General features: G+C 44.6%; 1 protein-coding gene across 1 annotated transcript in view; it reads right to left on the reverse strand.

Annotated features, from left to right (window-relative positions):
* dnah5l (dynein, axonemal, heavy chain 5 like) overlaps positions 1–19,937 on the reverse strand; it is a 465,990-nt gene extending 446,053 nt beyond the window's left edge. The window contains exons 1-6 of the mRNA XM_078535621.1: positions 19,910–19,937; positions 19,721–19,821; positions 18,892–19,080; positions 13,055–13,133; positions 12,606–12,682; positions 12,344–12,415 (exon numbers count right to left, since the gene is read on the reverse strand). Of these exons, the coding sequence (XP_078391747.1) occupies positions 12,344–12,415; positions 12,606–12,682; positions 13,055–13,133; positions 18,892–19,080; positions 19,721–19,821; positions 19,910–19,937 (546 nt within the window). The remainder of the gene's footprint in view (positions 1–12,343; positions 12,416–12,605; positions 12,683–13,054; positions 13,134–18,891; positions 19,081–19,720; positions 19,822–19,909) is intronic.
* Positions 19,938–20,816: the final 879 nt, after the last annotated feature.

Consider the following 20,816-nt stretch of genomic DNA (forward strand, 5'->3'; position numbering starts at 1 on the left):
AAAACTCTTATCTGCATTTGAGGGAGAGACAATGCCGCGCATGTCTGCACTTGTCCTGAGCTCCAGTGGATCACATCTGCCACATTCTTTGGGAGGAACTAATGCCTCATGGAGGGGGAGGCTATCCCCTGCCAGTAGCCTTGAAGGTGACCGCCGCACTCAATTTCTTTGCCTGCGGATCATTGCAGGTATCCACAGGAGGCCTATGCAGCATCTCGCAGTCTGCCACACATAGATGCATCAAGGAGGTCACAGATGCCCTCTACAGCAAGGCTGATCAACATGTGAGGTTTACACTTGATGAAGATAGCCAGGCTGCTAGGTTCAATGGGTCTGCAGCTATCTTAGGCTTCCCCAGAGTGCAGGGTGCAATCAACTGCACCCATGTGGCTTTCAGGGCCCCATGGCAGCAGCCCCTAATGTTATCAACTGTAAAGGGTTTCATTCCATCAATGTTCAACCGGTGTGCGATCATCAAAAGTACATAATGCATGTGTGTACCAGATACTCTGGGAGTTTCCATGACTCATACATCCTGAGTCACTCCCAGGTGCCTCACATATTTGAAGGACCTAAGCGTCTACACAAATGGCTACTTGGGGATAAGGGGTGCCCACTCAAATGATGGCTGGCACCCATATGTCGTCCTCAGAGTGCCTTGGAGCAAAGGTACAACGCAGTTCATAGCTCCACACGATCCCTAATCAAGCAGACCATTGGCGTCCTGAAGATGCACTTCTGACATTTAGATTGCTCAGGTGGGGCTCTGCAGTCCACTCCAGACAGGGTTGCCCGCATCATTGCTGTATGTTGCACCCTTCACAACCTAGCAATGCATAGGGGTGATGCCTTGCCAGATAGAGAAACGATGGAGGATGAGAGCTCCTCAGAGGATGAAGAGCAGGAAGGCCAGGAACCTGAAGAGGGAGCTTCCACAGGACAATGCCATCGAGAAAGCACAATGTAGAAGACATGCCTGTGCCACTTTAATTGCTACCAGATTCCAGAAGGAATAAAGTGAAGGCAACTGGAGATAGCCACATTCTTCCTGTCCCTTAATGCTATTCCATTGCAATGTAAGGGATGTCCAACCAGTCACATTGAGAGCAAGTTCAGCATTCAGACTTGCACCTTTATGCCTCGTGATTCACCAGGCCATAATCTCTAAGAAGGTCAATGGTGCACTCTGTATGCCCTCACGCTGGGAAGTGAAAGTCGACACAACGGCAAGAATGCTGCATCAACTAACTTAATACAGTCATTGTCACATTATTCAGAAATTACAGCAGCCAGTGAGAAGACGACATGGTTGGGGAAATCATCCTCCCATCCAGGTCTTGTCTTGTCTTTTGGCACTACCAATGAAGAGACGCAACTGCCACTAATCCCTGACGGCTGCTGAGCTGCCCTCACACAATGGTGTGTCATGAGCAAAAAAAGTTATAAATGCAATTAGCACACGCTTCCGATAAAGGTTTTAACACATCTCCCTGACATCACACAAGGATCCGGAAACTATCTTTACTGTGGTTGACATCACACGAATGTGAATCTCACAAGGGGAGGCTATCAATAAAATGGCTAAACCTCACAATAAGAGGATACATATGTAAAGAATCACAATGCCTTCAGTTGACCAACGATTCACATTAACTTCAAATGTATTAACAATAGTGCAATATTTATACAGTGGTAGCACACCCATGATCCAAAAGTGAGTTCAATATTTCTTAATTTTGTAACCCTACCACTACGCCTGGGCGCAGCCATGACTTTGGCAGCAGAGGTAGAGGCAGCCTGCTGACTGCTGATGTCTAAAATGACCTCGGCGAACGGTTTCTGGTGGTTCAAGGCCTGGAGGGCCCCAGCCTGCTTTGGGTCTCCTGCTCAGGGGCAGATGCACCCTCCTTGGCCTGAGCAGTTGGAGTAGACGGGGCCACAGGCAGAGGATATTCTGAGTGTCCTGAATGGAGGCCCCTGTGCTGTACAGCTGATGCTCATCCTCCCTGCAGGTGCGCGAGGGCCTCTCTTTGACTCCTTGAGAAGGGCACCTGGAGGGAGGTCAAGGTGCCCCACCCGCCTCTTGCCCAGCCACTGATGGTTCCCACCAGTGTGTGTGACCATGGAGCCCAAGACCAAGTGCAAATCCGCAAAACATGCTGCACCAAGGTCTGCATGGTGGCCGCCAACCTTCCCAAGGTGAGCTCGAGGCACTTCCACGTCAGAGCCATGACATTAGACACTACACAGATGGACTCCTCCATTCTTCACTCTAGTCTGCTGAGTGACTGTCGCACCTCTGCCTGATGTTCCGCCGCCTGTCATTGCAACTCCAGTATTGCGTTGGCCGTCACTCACAGAGGCTCATCATCTGACTCAGACTCATGGGCTGGCTGATCCCCAGCAGCCCTCTGAGTGACAGAGATCTGGGCTGTCCCTGCTTCCGACTGCTGTAAAGATGTGTCAGTGAGGTGTTCTCCAGCAAGTGACCCCCAGCCTAATCTAGAGCCATGGCCCACCGAGGTGTATGTCTCTACGCTGGTGAAGGGTGCGGGTGAATGCAGTGACAGCTCTTCTTTGGTGGCTTCCTCCACTTCCTCCTCCGAGGTGGTCTGGGGGCAAGGGCTTATGTTGGCCCTCCGCCTGTGCCTAGATCTGCTGGTGCCTATAAGAGAGAGAAGATACCTTTAGTTCATAAGCAGGCATTACACAAGATTGCATGTCACTCACTATGAATGTCAGGATGTGATGAACTCATGGAGGTGTCATCCATACCAGGTTGCTGAAAAAAGCCAATCTCCCCTTCCCCACAGGAGCAATCCCTGTCCTCCCCAGCCAGTTCAATGGCATCCTCTTCGGGTTTGGTGAGGGGTGTGATGTTGGCTGTCCTCTTCCAGTCTGGGATCTTTCCTTCTGTTGTGGGCCAATTTGAGCTGCATGAAGACAAAAAAAGGAATGTGATGAGATGGGATGAAGCAAAGATTGGGAAACACGCATACCCCGTATGTGTGACGAGCCCTCTCCAGAAGGGTCTGAGAATGGAGAGTGCACTGAATGATAGCTGAGATGACGGTGCTGTGAAACTTTCCGTGAGACAATCAGTGGTGATATGTGTCCCCGCTAGTGGTTGTGTGAGATCCCTGAACAGCGTAGCCCTTTGAGTGCATGATGCCATGATGAGAGTTTGATATTAGAGGGAGTTGAAGGCTGACTTACCCTGGTGGACCATATTAGATCATTCATCCTCTTCCTGCACCGGATAGCATTCTGGGTGCAGTAGACAGCTGCACTGACCTGCTCTGCTATGGCCTCCCAAGCAGGAGAGGTAAGGCTGGTGTGCTTCTTCGAGCCATCCCTGAGATAAAGAACATCCTTTGCCATACTCATCTTACCAAGGCCTGGAGTGCATCGTAACAGAAGCGGGGTGCAGCCTTCTTCTTCTGGTTGGCAGGCATCTCTGAAGGTGTCCTGGAGACAGCTGGGCTGGAGATCATGAAATCTGTGCGCTTGGGTGGCGCTTAAATATGGTGCCCCGACCTTTGATCCCATTACGCAACGGCGGAACAGATGAATCAGATCCTGACCCACCATGTCATTCGGAGAGATGCTCACCCATGCATGATTAATGAGCTTCTGAGCTTGGAATCGGGTGCAATTTCTCGCCATTCCGACCGGCAGGAAATGTGCCACGGAACCCGCCCGCCACTGCACTTAGCTTCAAAAATGGAAAATCCGCCCAGAATGGATAGACAATGAACTCAGAATACAAGAGCAAATTATTGTGAATGCTAGATATCTGGAATAAAAGCAGAAAATGCAGGAAATACTCAGTAGATCAGGCAGCATCTGTGGAAAGAGAACAAAGTTGACATTTCAGGGCAGTGACTTTTCACTGGAATGGAAAGTTTTGAAATGCTCGAGCTTAAAGATGGGTCTACACCCGGGTTTCCCAAATTGTGTTCCAGGAACCCTGGGCTTCCATAGGATATATCAAGGGGTTCCGCAGTAATGTGGGTAGAGTGTAGAAGTAGGCCAGGCTTGTACAACTTGCAGCATTCGATTGATGCACATTTTAAAAATGCTATAAAACTGTTTGTCCAATCAGAGGCTGTTTTCTCCCTGTATCAGCTGCTGAGCCTATCAGCAGCCAATGCAGTGAGAACCCAGCATGTGATTGGATGAGCAGGAAACAGTGGGAAAATTGGTTTTTAGGGTGAGTGGGCCTTGGAGCGAGAGATAGAGCGAGCTTCGGAGAGGGCGTGGCCCTCAGAGCGAGAGAGCGAGAGCAGTCCTTGGAGTGCGGGGACAAGCGGGCCTCAGAGCAAGGTGGAGAGCAGACCTCGGAGCGAGTAGGCCTCGAAGCGAGAGGTAGAGCAGGCCTCGGAGGGAGAGGGCGAATGGACCTTTGAGCAAGAGGGCACTCAGGCCTTGGAGCAAGAGGACGTGGGCCTCAGAGCAAGGGGGCAAGCGAGCCTTGGAGCAAGAGGGCGAGTGGGCCTTGGAGTGAGAGGGCGAGCGGGCCTCATAGTAGGAGCGAGAGAGGGAGTGGGCACCAGAGCAGAAGTGAGAGGGAGAACAGGGCGAGGAGTGGGGTGGGAGAACGGGCCTGACGGGATGTGAGAGAGTGGGGAGAGTGTATGTGTGCGTGCGAGAGAAAAAGAATGAAGAGTGTGAGAGTGTGTGCATGCGTGTGTGTGTGTGTGTGTCTGTTTGAGAAATATAGATGAATGTGTGTGGGCAGAATTTTGCCCTTGGCATGCAGAATCGGCAGGGGCAGGTGGGGGCGATCAGGAGGCCAACTGCTGCCCATGATCGACAGCGCACCGCAATTTCACGCTGGCGGGCCAATTAAGGCCCGCCCAGTGTGATACGCAAGCAGCAGCGCTGAGCGCTGCCTGTGCAGACAGGGGGGGGAGGAGGGCGAACAGACCTAGCGCAAACTTCGCACATGCATGCGAAAGAGCGCTGAATAATCTCCGTGCCTCAGGGAAATGAAAAATATATTGAATATATCGTGTGTGTGTGTGTGTCTGTGTGTGCGAGAGAGAGGGAAGAGTGTGTGCAAGAGAGTGGGGTGAGTATGAGAATCCAGCTCTCCAGCATCACTCCTAATTTTAAACGAATTTGTGAGCAAAAGAAGCAGCATCACTCTTCCCATTAAAAATGACAAAATGAAGGCAAGACTGAAGTACTTGGTTGAATTAGAGAACTTTTTAATTATAATAAATGTATACATATAAGAAATAGAAAAGACCTCTATAAATATGTTTTTGTATGTTTCTACCTAATGCACAACAACAACGAATTTTTTGTGGTTTAACTCTTCAACATAAAACGAAAGTTTCTTCAGGGTTCCGTCAATACTCTTGGGAGGTCAAAAGGGTTCCGTGACCGGAAAAGCTTGGGAAACCCTGGTCTATATTTATAGAGACCATAAGCTTCTGTCATTATTTCTTGTAAACAGAGGAGTATAGGAAGATGACTATTCTAACCATGAAAATTTTATTCTGACAACTCATGTATTTTATGTAAAATAAACCAGATTGTTAGTTTGAAGTGTTTCTCATCTTGACTAAATTCTTTCAGACTACATCTCATGAAGGAAGGAAAATGCATAGCCATTATACAGAGCAAGATGTTACAGACCAGAGGGGGTTTAATTTAAAACAGCCCTGATTTCTCCTCCCACTACCTGTCCATAAACAGAAGGGTGTTTTTGATTTCTGATTTCCCCCCCTTTATAAATGGTGGTGTGTTTTCCCCAAAACTTCAGTTTGGAGTGATCCAATCCTCTATTAATAACCCAACAGGAAACTCGAGATAAGGTAAATTAAGAAGATTGGTTCATTTTATGGACACACAAAACGCTTGAAAGGAATTTCGGAACGTCCGTCCCTTTTTGCACTCGTACAATAAAAGAGGGATAAGGGGAAGAAAGTGGTACAGGGCAAGATCACAATAATAATAAGAGTTATAGTTTCTTGTGAGTCCAGAGTCCAGAATCAAAAGTCCAGTGGCATATTCCTTCAGAGGTTAGCAGGCTGAAACTGTTGCAGGGTGATCCAACTTTCCAGAAATGAGGACTTCCATGATGGGAAGAGGCATGTAGAGATGAATTAGCCTTGAAGGCACAGATACAGAAGTTCCAATGTTCCAGTAGTTCACAGTGCAGGTGACGGCCAGGCACTTTACCTGGACATAGTCTTTCTCCCTGTTAAATGATAAAATGGTAGACTGCCTGGGTTCAGTTGCACGTGGCAATATTACGGTCTTGGCAGCTTGGGGGAGGTCATGTGACACACCTCCCACTTTTCTCCTGGGTGTTGGACAAAAGATGTATTTTCCCAGGTGTGGAATCTTGAGCTGTTTAATAGAGGAGTCAGGGTCCCTTTTGTCCCTCGCAGACATAGCTTCTCCGTTGGCCGGAGCTACGCCTTAGAAATTCAAAGGGGGTTGGTGCATTTCTTTGGAATTTGATTGTCGGCCATCACAGAGGGCATTAGCACCTTTTTAACAATAACGAGGATCCTGCTGGTTTCTGAAGGTTAGAAATTCCTCTGGTATGAGTCATGGCTAGTCAAGGTAAATCCTTGTTGATTTTTAAAATAAGAATAATAATTTTATAAAGTAACCTGGCTGACATAGATATATATATATATTGTTTTTTCCTTCCTGTCATCTAACCAGGACGTCCCTACCCCATTGGAGAAAAATGAAATGAATACCATTTCATTTCATTATTTTTAATATGGTTTTCGGGAAAGAAGAATAGCAAGTGCAGAAGTATACATGCATTCGCTCATTCATGCTGACACACCAGACACATAGTTAGCAGGGGTAATGGCAGTGCCCTGCTACATTTTTGTTTAGTGGTTTAAACCCACGTCAAGGTGTCCGCAAGGACATGGTCCGGTCCTGAGATTTGGCAGCAGAGCCATGTCCATGAGAATCCACCCATGGACGTTCCTCCAGGATCCCATTGCTGCCAGGCTCGAGCATCTTCTGTTCCTCAGATGTCCGTGATGTGTGCAAGGCCCTCGTGGTAAGTCCCAACTTCTGCACATCACAGTTGTCAAGATGTGTTCTGCACTGGCATGTTTTCACGCCAGCGTAGCCAGACGATCCAATGGGGGAAATGAGTCCAGCAAGCTGGCCTTATGATGATTTGCTGATGTATGACATGAGGTTCCCGACGTCCGATGGCAGGGAATGTGGTTCACCATCGACGGGGCTGAGCGGACGATTGCAAACTGGTTTCAATCGTGAAATCGATTTTTGGCCTTCTCGCCATATTGTCCGCTCACACCACCACCACGCCCAACGCCAGTGGGCACGGAAAATCCCGACCGCTGTCTCCGTTGGCTGGAGCTGTGCCTTGGAAATGCAAAGGGGGTTGGTGGATTTCTTTGGAATTTGATCATTGGCCATCATGGAGGGCATTAGCACCTCTTTAACTATAATGAGGTTTCTACTAGTTTCTGAAGGTAAATGAAAACATGCATCTAGTACAGAACCCAATAACTGTTACAGCCACAAAGCCTGTAAATTATTCCAAATGATGTTGCTGTATGAACACTTAACATATTTGTGTAAAATCCTCCAATACCTAAAAAGTGTTAGTATCTCTATTAAAATAAACTGGCTAATGATTCTGGGAAGATGGCAGAGAAAGGAATTTCCAGAATTATATCAAAACCATTTCTGCAATCAAGGACGGTTGAATGACATTCTCTTAGAGGTCGTGAGTCTTTCGAACTCTCTTCCTCAAAAGGCAGTGGAAGCAGGGCCTTTGATCATTTTTAAGGCAGAACTAGATAAATTCTTCATTAACAAGGGGATGAAAGGTTATCAGGGGTAAGCAGGAGGTTACAATCAGATCAGCCATGATCTTATTGAATGGTGGAACAGGCTTGAAGGGCCAAGTGGCCTACTCCAGCTTTTAGTCCATTTTTTATGTTCATATGTACATCTTTCGATGCTAACAGCTACGAGGTGGCAGTGGTGTTGTGGTAATTTCACTGGATGAGTAATCCAGAGGCCTACGGGACATGAGTTCAGTGCTCTGGGGGCACAGTTCAAATCCCACTTTGGCAGCTGATGGAATTTAAATTCAATCCATAAATCTGGAATGAGAAGCTAGTCTCAGTAATGGTGACCATAAAATTATTATAAAATCAAAATACTGCGGATGCTGGAAATCTGAAACAAAAACAGAAAATACTGGAAAAACTCAGCAGGTTAAACAGCATTTGTGGAGAGGAAAACAGAGTTAACATTTTGAGTCCATCTTCAGAGCCAAAGAGAAGTAAAAATGTGATTAAATTTATACTGTTTAAGGGGGGTGGAGCAGGTGAAGCTGGATAGAAGGCCAGCAATAGGTGGAGGCAAAGGAGAGATTGACAAATATGTCATGAACAAAAGGACAAAGGGGGTTTTAATGGTGGTGGTAAGGGCTAAAGGAGATGCTGATAGTGGCATTAAGGTAAAAAAGCAGAATGCAGGACAAAGGTAGGTACTCTGAAAAGAACAACATGAACAAGTGACAGATGGCCCTTGTGGGGACGGGATGGGGGAGGGGACGGTGGGGGGGAATATTCATTTTTATTTTTTATCTTTTATCTACTTATTTTCCAACATTTTATGTTTTTGTATAAAACTATCATTGATTGTCATAACCCATCTGGTTCACTAATGCCCCTTAGGGAAGGAAATCTGCCATCCATATTTGGTCTGGCCTACATATGACTCCAGGCACACAGCAATTGCTGAAAAAAGAGATATGTCGAATCTTTTCGTCTTGCACTCATCAGGGGACTTCGCAAGAATACCAATATAAGGGGAAATCAACAATTTATACTAAATGAGAAGAGAGTGCTGATCGGTTAGCAAATGGACTCTAAGTGCTAGAGGCGTTGCCATGGAGAATGCACCAGTGATGGTGACCGACAGTTAACTGCCAAGCAGTATTTGAAATTTAAAGCAGGCAGCTTGACCCTAATTGATCAAAGCATTGCTCTGAGGAATGAGTCAGCAAACGACTGTCATTTTCTTTGTTTAGCTGAAACAGGTGCAATGTGTGTACATGCTCTTTCTGTCTGCAAAGAACAGGGCCTGTGTATTAATATATGCAGCTTCCAGTACGTGCAAATGCGCCACACTGCGAGCCCGATTGACAAGCTTAAAATGTAGACAAAAAGAACATGTACACGCATTGCACCTGTATGGATAGACCACCCAGCATCGACCTAAGCACCGGAGATGACAGCGGTACACCTAGCCCTGTTGACTCTACAAAGTCCTCTTTACTAACACTTTGGCTTGTGCCAAAATTGAGAGAGCTGTCCCAAAGGCTGGTCAAGCAACAGCCTGATATAGTCATAGTCACCAAATCATAACTTACAATGTCCGACCGCCATCACCATCCCTGAGTATGTCCTGTCCCACCGGCAAGACAGACCCATCAGAGGTGGAATCACAGTGCTATATGGTCGGGAGGGAGTTGTCCTGGGAGTCCTCAGCATTAATTCCGGACCCCATGAAGTATTATGGCATCAGGTCAAACATGGGCAAAGAAACCTCCTGCTGATTACCATCTTTTGGTCCCCACTCGGCTGATGAATTAGTGTTCCTGCATGTTGAACACCATTTTGAAGAAGCACTGAGGGTGGCAAGGGCAAAGAATGTACTCTGGGTGGGGATTCACCAGTATCACCATCAGCTCAATAGCACTACTACTGATTGAGCTAGCTAAGTCCTAAGACTGGGCCTGCAGCAGGTAATGAGGGAAAAGGGAAAAGCCTACTTGACATTGTCTTCACTGATCTATGTGTTGCAGATATATCTGTCCAAGACAGTATTGGTAGGAGTGACCACCACACAGTCCTTGTGGAGTTGAAGTCCTGTCTTCACATTGAGGATGCTCTCCAGGGTGTTATGTGGCACTACCACCGTGCTAAATGGGATATATTTCAAACTGATATAGCAACTTAAAATTGGGCATCCATGAGACCATCAGCAGCAACAGAACTTTATAGAAACACAATCTGTCTCCTCGTGGCCCAGCATACCCCCCACTCTACCATTACCGTTAAAGTGGGGCTCAACCCTGGAGGGCATGCCAGGGGCAGCACCAGGCATGCCTAAAAATAAGATGTCAACCTGGTGAAGCTACAACACAGGACTACTTGCATTCCAAACTGCAGAAACAGCATATGATTGAGAGAGCTAAGCAACTCCACAACCAACAGATCAGATCTAAGCTCTGCAGTTTTTCCACATCCAGTCATGAATGGTGGTGGACAATTAAAGAACTAACAGGAGGGGGAGGCTCCACAAATATTTCCATCCTCAATGATGGGAGCGATCAGCACATCAGTCCAAAAGAGAAGGCTGAAGCATTTACAATAATCTTCAGCCAGAAGTGCCAAGTGGGTGATCTATCTCAGTCTCTCCCTGAGATTCCCAGCATCACAGATGCCAGTCTTCAGCCAATTCAATTCAATCCATGCAAATCTAGAAACAGGTGAAGGCACTGGATACTGCAAAGGCTATGGGCCATGACAACATTCTAGCAAAGGTACTGAAGATTTATGCTCCAGAAGTAGCCGTGCACCTAACCAAGCTGTTCCAGTATAGCTACAACACTGGCATCTACTTGCCAATATAGAAAATTGCCCAGATATGTCCTGACCACAAAAAGCAAGTCAAATCCAACCCGGCCAATTACTGCCCCATTAGACTACTCTTGATCATCAACAAAGTGATGGAAGGGGCCATTGACCGTACTCTCAAGTGGCAGTTAACCTGCTCACTGATGCTCAGTTTGGGTTTCGCCAGGGCCACACAGCTCCTTACAGCCTTAATCTAAACATGGACAAAAGAGCTGAACTCAAGAGGGGAGGTGTGGGTGATTGCCTTTGACACCTAGGCAGTATTTGACCAAGCATGTCACAAGAAACCCTAGCAAAGCTTAATTAAATGGGAATCAAGGGATAAAACTCTTTGCTGGTTGGAGTCATTCCTAGCACAAAGGAAGATGGTTGTGGTTGTTGGAGGTCAATAATCTCAGTCCCAGGACATCACTGCAGGAGTTCCTCAGGGTAGTGCCCTAGGCCCAACCATCTTCAGCTAGTTCCGTCCGTCATAAGGTCAGAAGTGGGGATGTTCGCTAATGATTGCACCATGTTCAGCACCATTCGCAACTCCTCAGATACTGAAGCAGTCCGTGTTAATATGCAGCAAGTCCTGGACAACATTGAGGCTTGGGCTGATTACTGGCAAGTAACATATGCACCACACAAGTGCCAGGTAATGACCATCTCCAACAAGAGAGAAGCTAACTACCTCCCCTCGACATTCAATGGCATCATCATCGCAAGACCAGCATGTGTTGCCATACCTTAATTGCCCATGAACTGAGTGGCTTGCTAGGCTATTTCAGAGATTAGTAAAGAGTCAACCACATTGCTCGGGGTCTGGAGTCACATGTAGGCCAGATCAGGTAAGGATGGCAGATTTCCTTCCCTAAATGACATTAGTGAACCAGATGGGTTTTTACGACAATCGATAATAGGCTCATGGTCAATATTACTGAGACTAGCTTTCAATTCCAGATTTATTAATTGAATTCAAATTTCACAAGTTGCTATGGATTTGAACCAATATCACCAGAGCCTGAGTCTCTGAATTACTAGTCTAGTGATAGTACTACTGCCATCTCCCCTATAACCTCCTGACTCCCCAAAGCCAGTTCACCATGTACAAGGCACAAGTCAGGAATGTGATGGAGTACTCTCCACTTGCCTGGATGAGTGCAGCTCCAATAATATTCAAGGAGCTCGACAGCATCCAGGACAAAGCAGCTTGCTTGGTTGGCAGCACATCCACCACCTTAAACATTCATTCCTTCCACCACTGACGCACAGTGGCAGCAGTGTGTACCATCAACAAGATGCACTTCAGCAACTCACCAAGGCTCCTTTGACAGCATCTTCCATACCCGTGACCTCTACCACCTAGAAGGACAAGAGCAGCAAGTACAGGGGAACACCACCATCTCCAAGTTCCCCTCCAAGCCACACACCATCCTGACTTTTAATTATATCACCGTTCTTTCAATGTCACTGGGTCAAAATCCTGGAACTCCCTTCCTTACAGCATTGTGGGTGTACCTAAACCACATGGGCTGCAGTGGCTCACCACCTTCTCAAGGGCATTAAGGGATAAGCAATAAATGCTGGCCTAGTCAGCAACGCCCACATCCCATGAAAGGATAAAAAAGTGTTATAGAAAAAATGCCACGGGATATATTTCTTTAACATTATTGTTTCAGAATGGCACTGACCTGAGACACATTAGCTGTGCTGATGCTTTTATCAGTAGTTCTAAGAAAGAAGAAGCAAGTCCCAATTAAACTCTGAAAAATGAACACAAGAAAAAGTGAATGACCACAGCATGAATCTTCAAAATATTTATAGTAGAACTTTTTTGTTCTGTTGATACAGGAAGTTTCAAAATCTCAATCTTTAGCACTAACATTGTTTCTACAATTTAGAATTTTATTTAGCAAATTTTAACGAATAATCAATATATAAACTTAACTCTACCTCAGTAGACCCATCAGTAATGAACAGCCTCTTCTGACTTAAGCCTCTTGACATATCTGCACTTAAATGTCTGGATTCTGTGGTCTGATGGGTTAAACAATACATTCGTAAACAAACTGAAAATCAATTATTTAGAGTTGTATCAATTACTTAAATACGGTTGAACATTCAAACATAACATTTTAAAAAGTCACCATCAGTTGATAATTTAGTCAGCTGGAATGAAAAAATTAACTGATATGCTTCAGTCATTTAAATTGTGCTTTAGAGAAACTATTGATACAAAAGAAAATACCGTCAGATAGCTTTAGATATTGTGTTAACTGGAAATTTTAATTCAAGCAGAGTAGAGCTCCATTCATTGTTACTGTGATTTATACCAGACCCACATTTAATTGAACCTATGTTAATGAAAATATTTGAATATTTTAATTTCAAACAATAAATGCTTACTGTCGCTGTCTCTTGGTAGTAAAATAGTAATTTTTTACATCCATTTGGTGCAAAGAATTCTTCAATCATATGAAACTGAAAAGGAAAATTTACTTAATGTGAAAAATTCTTTTAGGATTGACATCAGAAAAAAATCTAATTCTAGGCATCTTCCCTAATAAACATAACAAAACAGATTTTACATACATTTGGAATGCTCATTACTAGGAAGTATATTAAATAGACAAAAAAAGGATATGAATGTCTTCTTTACAAGTATAATAATAGCCATCACATTCCAAAAAGTAATGCATTATGTTAAAAGCTTTGAAATGTTTGAGCATAATGCACAGCATAAGGTGCAGTGTTGTCCATAGAAATTGCCAAGTAGCCACACATGGGGCAGAATTTTTCGCTTGGCATGTGGGTGCACGCCAACCCACTTGAGTGTGACATAACGCGTGATCGTGTCAGGCGTGCGTCCCAACATCATCGCGCACTCGCGCAATATTTCCATCGGCAGGTGCACATGAGAGTTAGAAGTGCACCTGCCAATAATTAATAAAGTTGCAATTAACGGAGATTTTTCATTGCCCGTCCAACATTACAGTTGGCGGGCGGGCGAATCGGCCAGGCTGCCTTTGCATTTTTCAGGAAATTTCATCCAAGGGTGGGTTGAGGTTTCCGTTATTAAATTTAAAAAAATGTATGGGCAGAATTTTTATCTTGCATATGTTCCGGTGACTGATTCTGATACGTTAGCACTTTTTCAGGATTTTAAAATCTTTTTTATTAGATTCAAATTCTCTAGTACCCTGAGGCAGCTCTTTGCCTTCAGACAGCATTCATTCCACGCTCCCCTGCGCATGTGCTGACTTCAGCACTCCCCTCCTCCCACCGCCACCCCAGCAGCGCTGAGCTTCTCAGTTAGTAGGCCAGTCAGCGTGAAATCGCAGTCGAAGGCCGATCGCGGTGGGGGTTCCATTCCCCGACTGCTCCCGGGCCTACCGATTGTGGCCGCCCACCAAACCAAAACTCCTGCCCATGGAGTTACAGTGATACTGTCTTAGCCACATGCACTAATTTCAGTAAAACAAAATGCCTTTCCCATACACTTAATGGCCTGTATATTGCAATCAGCGGCAAAATGATGGTGCTTATCGCTGACCTTGAAGAAGTTTGCCCACATAGATCTAGAAATATCTGTGGCTTGGATTTCCCATTTTGAATCTGGGACCAAGGAGATCTCCAGGCATCCGGCAACAGTTATGTTAGCAAGCAGAGTACGCAGCCAATCACATTGAAGAACTCTCACTGACAAGGGCTCAGAAAGTAAAATACTATAATTCTCCATCACTATTTTCTCATTTTACAGAGAGCAAAATTTAGATTGGGACATGCACATGGGATTAAAGTAGAAACTAAAATATCGTAAACAAACTTATGGGCCAGAACTTTTCCCTTATCGGGCGGGCTCAGCAGGAGCAGGCGGGGGCGGCCGGGAAGCGAACCACCGCCCGCGTTTGGCTCCGCTCCGCGATTTCATGCGGGTGGGCCAATTAAGGCCTGCCCTGTGTGGATCGCAAGCGGCAGCGCTCAGCACTACCTGTGTGGACGGGGGGAGGGGGGAGAGCAGGCCTGGTGTGCAGTTCACGCATACGCATGACAGAGCGCTTCAATCTCCCTAAGGCACAGAGCTGCCTCAGGGAGACTGGAGCGCTTTTTTAAAAACTTAATAAAGACAGCAAAAATATTTAAAAACATGTCCCCTCATGCCTGTCACATGAACTGGGACATGTTTTTAATTAAATATAAAGTTTTCAGTTAATGTTTATTTGCTTTAGGAAACCTCATCCCGCTCGTGGTGAGGTTTCCTAAAAAATGTAAAGGCCAGTTGGCCTTTTCGCCTGCCCGACAACCATAAGGTTGGATGGGCAGCATTGATTTGACTTTAATTAGCTTGTTAATGGCCTTAATAGGCCTTTCAATTATTGGCGGTCATGCGCCACTGTCGGCTGCGCGCCCGCCGAACGAAACAACATGCGAGCGCGCGATGACGTCAGGATGCACACCCGATGTCATTGCGCATCATATTACACTCGGGCATGTCGGGCACACGCCCACACGCCAAATGTAAAATTCTACCCATAGTTGTTATTTTTAATTAGGAATGTAAAGAATTTTTATCATAATGGAGGAATTTGACATTCCAAAACCACAAAATAAGATTGTCAGAACCAGAGAGGTTATTCAGCAGCAATTATGACACTGCTAAAACACAGTTACACTCCATTCGATGAGGTGTAACTTTTTTTTTTTACAGTAAGATTATAGCATATAAAGTGGTAGTCACATCAATTGAAATGATTTCTAAAGATTTCAATTTGTGTGGATTTCAACAGTGCACCTTGTGGAGGAGCAGGGTATCATTGCGAGCAACTTCTGGATTTCCTCATTTAACTGTATGTGTGAACAGCAGAAGTTGTTGTCAGTTTCAGAGTCTTAATGATGCTGAACCTTGACTTTTTGCTGTCTTTATAACCACAAAAGCCAGGGCCATTATATTTAATGTTGATGAGGATAATGCTGTTGATGTGGTGTACATGAACTTCCAAAAGGCATTTGATAGAGTTCTGCACAACTGACTTGTGAGCAAAGTTAGAGCTTATGGAATAAAAAGGACAGTGGCAACATGCACACAAATTTGACTGAGTGACAGAAAACACAGAGGAGCAGTGAACATATGTTTTCCTGGAGGAAGGTTTATAGTGGAGTACCCCAGAGATCAGTGTTAGGATCCCTACTCTTCCTGATATATATTAATTAATCACTGGGACCTCAGGGAGCAATTTCAAAATTTCTGGATGATATGAAACTTGGACATATTGTAAATCATGAGGAGTATAGTGTAGAACCTCAAAAGGACATAGACAGATTGGTGGAACAAGTGGACAAGTGGCAGATGAAATACAATGCAGAGAAGTCTGAAGTGGTTCATTTTGGCAGGAAGAATGCAGAGGATCAATATAAAATAAAGGGTACAATTCTAAAGGGGGTACCGGAACAGAGGGACATGGGTGTATATGTGCATAAATCATTGAAGGTGGTAGGACAGGTTGAGAGAGCAGTTAATAAAGCATATGGCATCCTATGCTTTATCAATAGGTGCAAAGAGTTCAAAAGCACGGATTTATGTTAAAATTGTATAAAACGCTGCTGTGGCCTCAACTGGAGAATTGCATCCAGTTCTAGGCACTAGAAGGCATTAGAGATGGTGCAGAAAAGATTGATGAGAATGGTTCCAAGGATGAGGAACTTCAGTTACACAGAAAGATTGGAGAAGTTAGGATTGTTCTCCTTGGAGAAGAGTAGGTTGAGAGGAGATTTGACACAGGTATTCAAAATCATGAGGGATCTGGACAGAGTAGATAGGGAGATAACTGTTCCCATTGGTGGAAGGAGCAAGAACCAGAGAGCACAGGCTAAAGGTAATTGGCAAAAGAAGCAATGGTGACAGGAGGAAAACCTTTTCATTCAGCGAGTGGTTAGGATCTGGAATGAACTGCCTGAGGATGTGATTGAGGCTTTCAATTGGGAATTAGATCATCATCTGAAAAGGAAAGATTTGCAGGGCTACAGGGAAAGGCAGGGAAGTGGCACTAGGTGAATTGCTCCTACAGAGGGCGACCACAGACATGCTGGGCCAAATGGCCTCCTTCTGTGCTGCAACCGTTCTCTGTTTCAACGTGTATATTTAATTAACAAACATCTGACCTACTTTGTTCAAAGCTTTGCAGCGTTTGCCACAAAATTTTAGAATTCTAACATGAATTTATCGGACACAAGTTTATGTTTGTGTCTTGAAGTGCCAAATACACTTTAACTTCAGAATGGTTGACAAGAATATTGGCTTGCACTAGATGTGGCACATGCACCACTGCTCTGTATCTGGAACATGATTGGATGCTGTTTTCTCCTTTGCAAATGATGGATACAAGGAACAAGGAAAGTTAGTATGCAGTACAGCAAGCAGTTAGGAAGGCAAATGGCATGTTGACCTTTACTGCAAGCGATTTGAGTACAGGAATAATGAAGTCTTGCTACAATTGTACAGGGTTTTGCTGAGACCACATCGAGCGTACTGTGTGCAATTTTGGTCTCCACATATAAGAAAGGAAATACTTGCTTTGGAAGGGGCAGAGAAAATGTTCACTAAATTGGACCCTCGGATGAGGGGGTTGTCCTATGATGAGAGGCTGCGTAAATTGGGTTTATATTCTCTACAGTTTAGAAGAATGAGAGGCAATCTCATTGAAACCTACAAGATTGTGAAGTGGCTTGAGAGTGTGAATGCTGAGTTTGTTTCCACTGGTCGGGGAATCTAAAACATGGGGTCACAGTCTCAGGATAAGGGGCAGATCATCCACAATTGAGATAAGGAGAAATTTCTTCACTCAAAGGGCTGTGAATCTTTGGAATTCTCTACCCCAGAGGATTGTGGATGCTCTATTGTTGAACATATTTAAGGCTGGGACAGACAGATTTCTGGTATCTCAGGGAATCAAGGGACATGGGGAGTGGGCAGGAAAGTGAAGTTGAAGCCCAAGATCAGCCATGATTGTACTGAATGGCAGAGTAGGCCCAACAGGCCATTTAGTCTACTCCTGCTCCTATTTCTTGTGTTCTTGTATTTCTTGTGTTCTTGTGTGTCCTATTGGAGCTGCTTGGTTGGGCTTGCTTTCTTTTTTCTAGCCTAGAGCAGTTAGTCGAATTGGTTGAAAAAAGCACAATGACAGCTACACTTCAATGGAAGCTGACTTTTCTTGTGATGAGGTCTGTCATTTTCATCCAAATTACACTCTGCATTAAGCAGACAACTAATAATTACCAAGCAGTAACCAAGGAAGAAAGCACATACAATCGAAAAACACTTGCACACTGTGTGCTCAGATTTTTCGAAAAGTAAGGTATCCCGCTGCCAAGATCAAAAGTGGGGCCCAACCCTGCACTGGCAGGCGGTGGACCCGGGAATGGCATTTTACTGTCAGCAGCCACTTAAGAGGCTGATGCCAGGACCCTGTCCAATTGAGGTTTGTTTTGAAGTATGCTGGAGTCAGGCAGGCAAGCCCCAGCGTTTGGGAAGTGGGGGACCTTTTATTGGCAGCGCCATAGCCCGAAGTGGCCATTTCACCACAGGGCCCCCTGCTTGGGCCATGGTGCATAAAAGAGGGCCCCCCACTAACAACCCACTGGGAGGCTAGCAGAGTTTCCCCTTAATTGGGAACATTTGTCACAATTAGCTATCCAGTGAACACCTGTGCTGCAGAGGTGCCTGCCGCTGGCAATATGCTGTAGTGGGAGGAAGATGTTGGGCTCTCCTCCCAATGCCTTTCGCCCCCATTATATCAGCTCTCCTCCTAGCCCATCCCGGAAGGGCTGGTAAAATCTAGGCCTCTGCCTTATTTCATCTTTCTGTTTTATTAAAAAAACACAAAAAAGGGTTGAATTGTACATGGGAATACCATATGCATTCCCAATTAACCATGTGTAGCTACTGGCTATCATATAGGGCAACATTGAGCTAGACAACATAACTTACACTACAATTTTATTCAATGTTGTTAAAAGACAACTCAACCAGTTAACCGGAGTGCAAAATACATTCCCAGCTTTCAAATTATGCACCTAGAGCATGATTAGAAATTTCCAATGCTGAATATCAAAAGGAAATTGTAAAATACATGAAACCAAGGAACGCTTAATTATCGTTATCTTACATTTATAGTTTTGATACGGTAATGCTGATGGTGTCTTCGAAGAGCTATTGGATACACGTCAAAATATCAAGCCATACCTTTTCATCCGCAATTATAAAGTCCTGCACTGCTGCTTCCTCTAGACCTGTTCCATCTGCCAATTTAGATGTGAGATAGCCATGCCGAGAGTCCATTTGAGATCTTCGTTCTTCCTTTGCTGCTTTAGCTCGTTTTAGCATTTCCTTTTTTGCCTCAGTGGAAAGTAGAATGGTCTTTCTACCTTGAGTCTAGTAGTGAAATAAAAACTTCAGTAACTATAGCTCAGAAATAACAATTGGCAATATTAGCGTATGAATGTTTAACATGTTTGTGTGGCATTCTTCCAACCATTTAACAAAATTTAACAAATAGAGGTAAACTCATTAAAATAGCAAATAGAGGAAATGCCTTTCTGAAGCATTAAGCATACAAATACTAACGTCGACAAAAATAATTTTAAGGCTTTCATGGTAACAAATGGAATGACTTCTTTAGGCTACAGGCTATCTGAATCTTTGTTGAGAATTCATTAATTTCAAGTTGAATGGGCAGTTTATCATGACTGAACTTGGCCTTGGGTGGTTTTCTCCATTTTACCAAATTGTTAATCAGTTTGTTTTCGACAATGGAATTCTATTCTGATAAATGAGGTATCACTGGAAATGGTTTCAATGTGTAAATGATCTATTCCCAAATGTTACTGCATTGTATATGACTTACACAAGATCTAATTAACTGGGTTTCCCGCATAATTTAAAACATAATTCCGAGAGTATGGTAAATAACTTTATTAAATCAATGTAAAAGAATGACTTTCCATCATTCAGAAATATTGTTAGACCAGGAATATTGAAACAGCCTTGAAACCTGATAGTAAGAGCCACTTACTGAGACAGATGTAGTTGGAGATGGTGCCGAAGCACGTGGACCCAGTCCTGAATTTTTCCATTTATTAGCACCTACACGCCTGTGTCGATTTGATTCTCCAGCTAAATTTTGGTTAGAGATAATTATTCTTAATTAGTAAACAAAGATGAAAACAATTAAACTCTCCGGTCAGAAAATTTGGCTCCTTGCACCAGGTTTTTGGTGGTATAAGCGCCATTGTGGCTTTCAAATAGCGTCCTTGGCATGCTTCTGGAGCAAGCCATGCCAGATGCCATTTTGCTGAGTGTGTTAGTAGAGTCCACCAGACATATGCAAAGTAGGCAGGTTGTCATGTTAATCCACGTATAACACTGATTTTACACTAGCACTGCCATTTTGTAGCACAACCCTTCTGCTAATGCCATCTCCTAAATACTCACAGCCGAACATGCATTCAGCAGCAGAAAGGACATCCCACCAGTGCTATTTTAAAGGATCATCTACTTTGAGTTTAGGTGCTGATTGGTTTCTATTGTCTTTTGCTGTGATTGTAGAAACGTTTGGAAGTTGTTAGAGTTCTTTAAAGTTGGGTGTAGTATGTGCTATAGGACTTCAAGGATTCTTCACAAACCACCTGCTCCCAGAAATGAGTCTGTGAATAGCCCATCCGATTGCAATATCGGTAAAATCAAGCCCTATTACCTATTCAACAACAGTCCCACATCTTAGGCAAAATTTTACAGCTCTGCCGCAGGGTGGGGTGGGGGGTGTAAAATGCGGCGGCCATTCAAAAGCCCATTGACTTCGGCGGGACCGTAAAATCCCACTGGCATAAAATTCTGTCCCTTATCTCCCCTCTGCTACTAAACATCATAGAGTCCACTTGACCACAAAGCAAAAATAAAAGTCAGCACAAATTAAACATTCCCAATCAAATTTATATCTCAATCCACACCATACTTCAAACAAATGCGAACTAATGGTCTTTGTGCGCTCCCTTAGGGCAGAATCTTATTATGGCATTGGGGGTCTCACCTGCCGGTTGGAGGGATCTACGTTGTCTCTTTTCAGGAAGGCCTGCCTAATCAAGCAGTAGCAAGGCCAGCAGCAAGCCTTC

Source organism: Cetorhinus maximus, chromosome 3, assembly GCF_964194155.1.
Source record: "Cetorhinus maximus chromosome 3, sCetMax3.hap1.1, whole genome shotgun sequence".
Taxonomy (NCBI): Eukaryota; Metazoa; Chordata; class Chondrichthyes; order Lamniformes; family Cetorhinidae; genus Cetorhinus; species Cetorhinus maximus.